At 33.5% G+C, this 10,649-nt stretch overlaps 1 protein-coding gene across 3 annotated transcripts in view; it reads right to left on the reverse strand.

Annotated features, from left to right (window-relative positions):
• Positions 1-10,325, reverse strand: part of LOC117113326 (11-beta-hydroxysteroid dehydrogenase-like 2) — a 38,445-nt gene extending 28,120 nt beyond the window's left edge. For all 3 annotated transcript variants that reach the window (XR_004446189.1, XR_004446190.1, XM_033256631.1), the window contains exons 1-4: positions 10,149-10,325; positions 8,774-8,913; positions 3,434-3,526; positions 747-885 (exon numbers count right to left, since the gene is read on the reverse strand). Coding sequence is in view for 1 of the 3 variants with exons in the window: in XM_033256631.1 (XP_033112522.1) it covers positions 747-885; positions 3,434-3,526; positions 8,774-8,913; positions 10,149-10,176 (400 nt within the window). In the remaining 2 variants the exon portion in view is untranslated. The remainder of the gene's footprint in view (positions 1-746; positions 886-3,433; positions 3,527-8,773; positions 8,914-10,148) is intronic.
• Between the last annotated feature and the right edge of the window lie 324 nt (positions 10,326-10,649).

The raw sequence follows: 10,649 nt of genomic DNA on the forward strand, positions 1-10,649 counted from the left end.
GTGTGGTGGGGGGGGGGGGTATATTTTCTCATCATAGACCCCGGAGATACAATTATAATCATGAAAATAGCACATTAACAGGTAACGCTTTTAATTTGCTTGAAAGTTTTTTTATTATAAAAAGTTTGCTAATGCATTGTTTTTAAGTGGCCAGTGGATTTGAAATGACAGACAGACCGATCGGAGCAATTAATTTTTAGGGTCAATCTTATAGAGTACTACTGTGTTACGTCACGATACCACGTGATACTACTCCGACGCCAATTTCTTTACTGGCAAACCATTGATCCCAATTTCTAACGTAATTTTTAAGTTGTATCTTAATTTTTCTTTGTAACTGTTAATTGATGATGAAATGTGTGTTTGATAACTAATATAATGCGAGCTTTTTGTGTTTTTAGTACATTTTTATGGTAAATTATTAGGTTTTAAAATGCCTATACCAGAAAGCCTATTCTAAACCATCAAGATTATGAAGTAATTCAGGCGGAATGAACGGTAACCTTAATCTTATAAGATCTTTGACGGTAACCAACGTCCAGAGGGCGCCACCCGGTGTTGTGACGACCGATTGTGGTACTTTATAATGTTCATTTTTCTCTGGCAAAACTTGGGGAGGGGGAACTGGAGAGTGGGGGAAGGATAGAACATTTATCTTGAGGAAAATTACCCCTTGCATTCCTCCCCTTCCCCGTAGCGCCGCCACTGGAAAGTGCAATGTTAGATTAGTGCATTTCGTTTTATACCTTTTGATTCTTTGAGAAACGGTAAGGCTGCCTGTGATGCAAAAAATGCCGATCTGAGATTGGTTGACATGATAAGATCGTAGTCCTCTACTGTGGTATCAGACAACTCCTTAAGACGTGCAACTCCGGCGTTGTTAACCTATTAACCACCATATTTAAAAGAGCAATATCAAATAATAATAACTAAAATAATAGTATCAACAACTGTGTTTATAACAAACCAAGGTTGTAATAGTAATATAATGATAACATTATAATACTAATGATATTAATAAATAGGTTTACTAAAATAGTATTAGTAGTAAGCTAATATATAGTATAGACAATATTTTATATTAATAGTTATAACATTCATAGCAATAATAATGACATTAATAATAATATTATCATCAGTGATAATTTTTTTTTTAAAGTAAAATTAGTATAATACCGTAATCATAATATAAGTCTATAGTTAGACTTATATTGCCCAAGCACATGATGCGCTTACTTCTTATCTAATGGTCACTCGTGTCTGAGCCACCCCGGTGCTTGTAATAATAGTTATAACATTAATAATAACAATAATGATGGCATTGGTTAATTAATATTATTATTATCAGTGATAATTATTTAAAAATGTAAAACTATAGTATAATATAGATCCCAGGTAATTATATTAATAGTTACAACATTAATAATAACAATAATGATGGCATTGGTAATAATAATAATAATATTATTATTATTATCAGTAATAATTATTTAAAAAATGTAAAACTATAGTATAGATCCCAGGTACTTATATACTTATATTATTAGTTACAACATTAATAATGACATTAATAATAATAATAATAATAATAATAATAATAATAATAATAATAATAAAACCAGTGATAAATATTTTAAACCAGAGCTTTGCAGGGTTCAACGTTCCTACGCATGATACATGACTTAAAAGGTATATATGCATATATATAAAGAATCTCTATTGAGATCCAGCGGGCCGCCACTGATGCACGGTAGAGATTGCATCTTTAGATCTCCGATCTTGTTCACAAATTCACGGACTAGTGCTGTCTCGTAAGAATTTCGTAGGACGCGATAAGAATGACAAAATGTTCTCTGTATCTACTGGAACCGAGCCACATAGCTTGTATTCCACTATTTGCATTCACACCTGGGCTGTGTATATATTGCCTTGGTTTGGCTCTGTAATCATTAGTGGTCGTGGGACTAGTTTGGGCCCTACCTAAGCTGGTCGAACGTGTTGTTTGGGTCTATCCTAGCTGCACTGATGAGGCCTGGAAGGCCGAAACGGATCCGTCTACAGATATTGGGATTCCTTCCAGTGGATGCTTAGTTTATTTTGTCATTCTGATCGGATTTTCTCTACTGTTCTGTTTTAATTTTAAATAGTTTTGCATTATGTGGCCGTTTGCTGTTTTATGGGTTTTCCCATTTGCCTTTTAAAATTTATATATTAAAGAATCTCTATTGAGATCCAGCGGGCCGCCACTGATGCACGGTAGAGATTGCATCTTTAGATCCCCGATCTTGTTCACAAATTCACGGACTAGTGCTGTCTCGTAAGAATTTCGTAGGACGCGATAAGAATGACAAAATATTCTCTGTATCTACTGGAACCGAGCCACATAGCTTGTAATCCACTATTTGCATTCACACCTTGGCTGTGTATATATTGCCTTGGTTTGGCTCTGTAATCATTAGTGGTCGTAGGACTAGGCCTAGCTAGGTATACAGTAATTTCATTTTACAGTAGTTTGGAACGATATCAGGAGTGGGGGTGGTGGCAGACGTGGCCTACTAGGACTACAATTTATTTGAAGCTATGGGTCCGATCGTCTGTCACCCAAATACGATGATCAAGAATGTATATTATCTAGGCCCTGCGGTGCATTCTTAAATTTTACACACATTATTAAAATGTATTAGACGATAACACGATATCACTGACTGAACGATCTACCACCCTCGCATCGCAGTAACTACTGTACTGAACTAGGCCTAGCTTAGGCCTCATGTTTTTGTGGAAAGTTAGATAGTCGTTATGTATCCGACAGTCGGCTGCCTTTATATGTTCACTTGTCTTCAATTTGCATTCAAAGGGTACATTGCTGCATAGCCAACTGTCGGGGATATAGTACCTTCATATGACTACTCATACAACAGAAAAAAAGTTAGTTAAAAATGGAGATCTAAATGAAAACATCGAACTTCGCATCGCGAGGTATTAAACAAAATGTCGGAAAACTTTTTCTTTGACGCATGCGCATTTGCGAAAATGTCTACACACACGCGCGCGCACACACACACACACACACACACACATATATATATATAAAAACTAGGGAAAAACAGTGAAGAGTGATTACAATAGTTCCTATTGCATTACATGCATAGGAACTATAAAAAAAGTAAGTACGGTATAATATAAATACAAAATATAATTATTAATCGTAATGTATATTTAGTTTTATATTGATCTAGCACTTGATGCGCTGACTTCTTATCTAATACTCCGTGTCTAAGCTATCCTTTCGCTGTTTGGAGTAGTACTAGTAGGCCTACACTAGAATAACACCTATATTCGTCTCAAAAAATGTATAATTATAAAAATAACAACAACCACCACCCAATATTAACATCCTTAGTTAGTCCCTGAATACAATCTCTTCACTCACCAGAAGATCTACCTTACTGAAGTATTTGTTTGTATCATTCACCATCTTCTTCACGAATTCTACATCGTTCACGTCACCAGTCATCGACAGAATCTATGAAAAATACTTTCAAACGTTATTCGTAAAGCGCCTTAACCTTTAAAAAATTTGTTTTACAAAATCAACTTAACTGTAATTAACACAAGTAATATAGTCCAGCAGCTAAATATGGTTTGTGTGTACATACTCTGCGATTTATATAGACCTGTTTTTTCATGCTCCTGATACCTTTGGTATGCGTTCGAACCATGTAGCGTTCGTAAAATTGGGTCCCCGGGTCCAAAATGACTGCTTTTATGCAAAAGTATTCATTTTTGGGGAAAAATACAAATCCTCTGTATTTCAGTTACTATTGGTGATAGAGAGTTCATTTTGGTGCCAAAATGTTCGGAAGGATAATGTTTCTATTCGCTTTAATGCAACATTTTTCCCAGAAAGTACCAGGAAAAAATTATTACCAAAAAACACAATATTTGCCCCAAAAAACATGTTTTTTATAATTTCCTATTTTTCAAACCCATCGATTGTTTCCATTTATTCAAAGGTGGCAAAAGATAGCTAAAGTGGCAATAATAAATCACAAAAAAAATGTTTTTTTTAAATTCTAATAGTAAAAAAATAATTGATTTAACTTCAAAAAAGCCGGTTTTGGTAAAATTTTGATAAAATCAGGAGAAATCCGTAACTCTGTTAGTATTTATCAAATTGTGTTGAATTTGGTCTCAAATTACTCGGAATACATGCATTTCTATTTGCTTTAATAGAACATTTTCTCCAAAAATAACATTTCTAAAATAACATATACTGTAATAGAACATTTTCTGTAAAAATAAAAAAGAACCTAGAGTATGGTTGTGTCATTAAGCGTAAACAGCTTAAAAGAAATTTAAGGATGTACAACTCTGTGGAAAACAACAAATACGAGTCCTCAGTATGTAAGGCCTATTAAGCTTCCGTCGAAGCTGATGAATAGCCTACATATATAACGAAGGGGATCTCAGGGATGGTGGTGCAAGTAGTAGTCAAAATTGCACCGAGTCTGTTTAAAGGTACGTGACGTGTGGTTACATATAACGTTAAAAATGGTATGGTATGTTTTACTTAATTGAGAATCACTAAGCGTCTCTCTATCACACCACACACACAGACAGGAAGCCCTGCCTTTTCCTCAAACTGGGGTACTATCGACAGCAAAATAACCACAGAGTATTGTGAATCAAATACGATGATGTTATATTGTAATAAGCATATTGAGACAATAATCTTGGCAATGAATCGACCCAGCATAAACAACTGACCATGAAGACAAATCAAGAATAGCCATCCACAATTATATAGCAACTATTTACTACTGTCTACCAAGAACAATTACTACACAAATTGAATCAATTCAGTTTTTTGGGCTGGGGGATGTGCCCTTCAGTGACTGTGCTTAGACTAAGTAATTCAGGCTTAATTTGATTTTAATGTCTTCATGAAAAGAATATAACAAAATTATTATATTAATAGTACAGTATGCTTTATCTACATAGGAATCCTAGACACAACATAACAAAAAATATATTAATTAATAGGTATCAAAACTGACTTAAGCAAATAATATTTATCAACACTTTGATGTCCAATTAAACATCACCACCTGCATTTAATATTGTATTATACTGATACTACTTATTTTTCTTTTCTTTTCTTTTTTTTTTTGGAAAACGACCTTTGATTAAAAAGAAACAATTTAAATAAATATTTGATCATTAAAACCATCACAGTAGCATTGATAATCTCTTTGAATTAGTTTGTTTAATTAATTTTCACAGACCACAGAATCAAGTGAATGGAAGTTGATGAACCACAGCCAAAGCAAATGCTCATTCTGCATCACCTGAAATCAAGAATTAAGGAAGTGCTTCCTGGTCGAAGTCATGTTCTCCCATGTATTTTTTTGTAAAAAGACAATAATATATTAAGTACTTTTAATAGAGCAAACACCATTGAGAAATTAGTAAGATGTGAAACATTGAGTGGTGGAATTACTTGAGGCTGCTACTGCAAATCAGGATGAAGCCTTGTCACTACATGAGGGATAAGGATCTGGTGGCAATTCGGCCATATTATAGGTCATGGATAAACATGAATCAATTGAAAGTGCTGTAGTCCTATCAGATTGGAACTGTATACTGTTTGTATGAATGTTGTTATCTATTTGATATGACATCATACCATACACTGTGTTGAGAAATATTACCAGATATTATTAAGGTTTTTCCTTGTATGAACATTTATCAACAACACATTTATTTTCTTTATAAAAATTTGCATTGACTTTTTGAATTGCATTGTATTGTACTTTACAATGCAATATGAAAAGAAGAAAATAACAGACCAGTACTTGCTGATAAATGATAATGAATACAGCAAAACTTTCATTATTTCTAGTTTCTTTTAAATTGTTTATGCTGGTTGGTTACATTGATAATATTATATAATTGTAATATTTAACACATGTTTTTAAGTGGATTGGATTGAACTCTATATTCAGCTATGTTTAAAGCAGTTCTGTGTAGGTATATGATGTGCTACAGTGTTTCAATAATATTCATATAAAAGTTCAGATTTTTGTCATAAACTTCTTTCAACCTTGTGTTTACTGTTGTGTAGTTAAATGTATATACCCAGTGATTGATCAGAGAGATAATGAAAGTGCTGATGGGATGCAACTGGCTGAACTGAGGTATATTAAAAATTTATTTGTTTCACCTTACTGGAATCATCAATTGCTTTATTTTTATTCATTAATTCAGTTCATATTACCAAGGTCTTCAAGCAGTTAAACAAAAATCAACATGCATGGCAAGAAATACTGATTAATGTTATTTATTTACATTGCATGCAAATAAAAACATTTGAAATTTTACATCAGCCTCAATGTGTTCTTATTTTTTGAAGTAATTCAGCCTCAGTTTTCTTTTAAAATGTACATTTTTTTAATTATAGAAAAAAAAAAAGCGATTCCAAATAGAATCAAAATATAAGATAAGTAATACAATACACATTCAGTACAGCACGGTCGACTTTTAATTGGCTTTAAAAACTACGGTATGACAGTCGACAGAAGACGGGAAATGCAATTTACTACCTCTAAAATCTTACAACTATTACCAATGTATTTTATTTAAAGGCTGGTATACTTATATCATATTGAAATATTCCACTAAAACCGGAGAACTTTCGTCCAAATTGCTACACATTGTCGCTTTCTTGGCGACATTGTTTACATTAGTTACCGAGTTTACAAGAACGTTTGTGATTGGCTAATAGCGTCTAATCAATGCTTAACAGGTATGGTAACTGTGCTGTGATTGGGTACTGCTTTCGTGAACGACAATATTTTTTCGAAGATAAATTCTCATTTTTGGTTACAGTTTCCCCAAATTTACGATTGCCGACAATAATATTATGTTTCAATAAAATAGTATTGACATTTTTGGGCGAATGCCAAGTAGCGCGGATCGGTGGGTCACAGAATTCGTAAACTAAGCCGATTTTGGAGCCTCAACCCACGGTCTAAAAATGTTTCATTAAAACAAATAGAAATGCATGTATTCCGAGTAATTTGAGACCAAATTCAACACAATCTGATAAATATAATACTAACAGAATTACGGATTTCTCCTGATTTTGTCAAAATTTTACCAAAACCGGCTTTTTTGAAGTTAAATCAATTATTTTTTTATGCACAAACTATCAGATTTTTTTTAAAATATTTTTTGTGATTTATTATTGTCACTTTAGCTATCTTTTGCCACCTTTGAATAAGTGGAAACAATTGATGGGTTGGAAAAATAGGAAATTATATAAAACATGTTTTTTGGGCAAAAAATGAGTTTTTTGGTAATAATTTTTTTCCTAGTACTTTCTGGGAAAAATGTTGCATTAAATCGAATAGAAACATGATCCTTCCGAACATTTTGGCACTCTATCACCAATAGTAACTGAAATACAGAGGGTTTGTATTTTTTCCCAAAAATGGATACTTTTGCATAAAAGCGGCCATTTTGGACCCAGGGACCCAAATTTACGAATGCTACATGGCCAAAATGGATGACCAAAGGTATCAGGAGCATGAAAAAACAGGTCTTTATAAATCGCAGAGTATGTACACGTAAACCATATCTAGCTGCTGGACTAATAGTGTTATCAATGAATGCAAAACTATAAAGAAAAAAGTCTTTCGAAATTATCTCTAAAGGCCTTACCTTAAAACGTTCAGAGTCCGTCAGATGGTATACAAATTAGTTATTATTTATTGATTATTTATAAATTATTATCAATTGCTATCTGGAGTTGGATAACAGAATGCAATGGGCTAGAGCCCAAAACAACCTTGTCTTGTTTGTATTCATGGATGTTGTGAAACAGTATAAAGAACAAGCATTAGGTTAGTACAGTAGGTCTATGTAATCGTAAGTTTTTCGCTTATAGAGTATTCCTGAAAGCCGCCTACATTTCTCTTCCTGTCGTACCTTTATAATTTTACATCTGACACTTTTTTTAAATTATTTATTGTACATCAAAAACATATACTATATGTATATATTAGTTACTTTTATTTTATTTGAAATGTAATATAGATTACAGATGAACAATGTACGAAAACAATGAAAAAGGAGTGACAGTAAAAGTGGCGACTCCCACGAAAGACAAAAAAGTCTGTCAGATGGTTTGGTATAGGACTATAAAATTCTGTTCAGGGGTGGATTCAAGGTCCCCGATCCCTCCCCCTAGGTTTTTAAAAATTATAATAAATAGACAGGGGAAAAAAAGAAAATATAGGCCTATATAAATTGATTCCTGCCATCTAGAAGTACCATAATCATACATTTCACAAACATGTGTGCAGCTGAGGTAGTCTAGACCCTCCATTTGTGAAAGGTACTCCTTGGAACCCTTCTATTTCAAATTCCTGGATCCGTCTTTCCTGTTTCTGGTAAACGTATTGCCAAGGTTTTCAAAAAAGCAGATGCAATGTTAAAATTAATAGAAAAGCTGCAACATAATCTCTCTGAACTTTCACCTACGTCTGAAATTCATAGACATCAAACACTCAGCATGAAGTAGAGATGGAAGAGATACATACTTCGACTTGCGATCCCCTTGTCTCAGTGATAATTTACCAAATGTTAAGTAACGATTGATTTCTACGTACTAACATGAATTTTGGACCATCTATATGGACACTCAATGTTTACGTTGGTTGGCATTTGTTCGTCTTGTATTTTATTGGATAATAAATTAAATGTTCACCTCTTTATCTGCTAAGCCTTGTTCTTTGCATTTGTTCACTACTTCTAGCAGATTCTCCGCATTTCTGCCGGTGACTGTCAGACGGTATCCCAAGGACGCTAGATGTATGGCGATTGCTTCACCAATTCCCGAGCTGCTGCCTACCATTAAAAATTGTCACTGTATTATGTGCAGTGCAGTGACTCTAATCAACATACAGTGTTTGACTTTTAAGCCATATATTTAAAGATTGTCGATGTAATAATTAGAAAATATTTAATATATCTTTACAATTATAATGTACAAAAAGTATATTGTGTTGTTTCAACTGTTGTTTAAAAAAATAAAAATAAATAAAATAAAAATGATTTTATTTTGTGAAGAATCATAATTGAATATGCTTATTTGTTGTTACATGCTTTAACAAATGGAAAATACACACATCGCACAGTTATCGGTAGATTTGCCTGTCGATTAAATTTATAATAAGGCGGTACTGGGGAAGGACAACTTGATTTCCTGCTCCACAACAAAATGTTGAATTAAGAAACGTGATAGGTTGGGCCCCGAGACCTCTCATCATTAGTGCCGTACATTTACTACAAAAAACGTAATACAATGATATATTGATTATTAATTATTGTATATTTTCTTCCTGCTTCTTGTTCTTCTATTATACTAAAAATTAATAAACATCATAGTGCCTAAGGTACTACTGGAACATAGGCCTGTCAGGAAAAATTTGGTCCGGGGCAAAAATCGGTCCGGCGGACTGATTTTGGCCTCATAATTACTTGCCAAATGTAGTCCATATAAGCCAAAATCAGTCCGCTGAAATTTACCGTTGAAATTTACTTTGCTGCACAGCACACTTGGAAATCTTACGTCCGCAATAGATTTTGGCGGAAAGAACAACTTCTAAGCTTTTACAGACGTGCATAATGCTTATCTAGCCAATCACAATGATGTCCTAGCTGAAGCCTGAATTTGCACTGTTACATCACCCTATATAAGAGTTTAAGATCGGCATGTACAGTACAGTATTTGGGTTTAGTTGATAGTAGAGCCTTCGCGGTTAGTGATCATTGGAATAACAGAAAGGAAAGACTAAGCTGTGCACACGGATATATGTTACCTGTAGTTGTTGTATTTTTAATAGTGTTACAGTATATTTGCTATGAACATATGTTGGATGTCTTGTTTTGGAGCAGGAAATTAAATGTTCCTTCCCCATAGAGTACCACCTGATTAAAAATTTTACCGATAGCAAAACAATCCCCTTGTAAAGAAAACATTAAAAGGAATACAAATCAAATCAAAATTCACATGCAAGATCTGCAATAAAAACAGAGTGTACTACAATTTTAAACGTAAAAAATGCTAAAACAAACATTACCTGTAACTATAGCTACTTTTCCTTCCATTATTATCCTGAAATTATATGTCGCTTAATTCTGTACTTATTAGATTGTAGACTGTATGCATATGCAACCTGATTTTGTTTTCTTTTACTCTTTAAACCTCTGCCAAAACACTAACTCTGGATTGGTCCTAGCGATCAAATAGCAAAAACAAAAGCATACACATGATCACATACAACTTGAAAACTTAATATAGGAAAGAATAGCTGTTGTTTTGCCAAAGCTACAATAGACCTTTCCGGAATGTCAATTAAACTTAACAACTGATCATTCAAAAACGAGCCTGGAATGCGCGCGTGTCTAACAAGCACACGCGTTATCCCACAAACGCACGTACGTGTTTAATAATAATAATAATAATAAATGTTGATAGGAATTGTTATTGTCGTGATGGAATAGACAATAACTGGATTTAGGCCATGGGGTGAAGCTCAAAAGACGTCTAGAAAACGAATTCCGTTCCGATCTTTTCATAA

This window comes from Anneissia japonica, unplaced genomic scaffold (assembly GCF_011630105.1).
Source record: "Anneissia japonica isolate Jap-2015-1 unplaced genomic scaffold, ASM1163010v1 scaffold288272_len43499_cov123, whole genome shotgun sequence".
NCBI classification, from domain to species: domain Eukaryota; kingdom Metazoa; phylum Echinodermata; class Crinoidea; order Comatulida; family Comatulidae; genus Anneissia; species Anneissia japonica.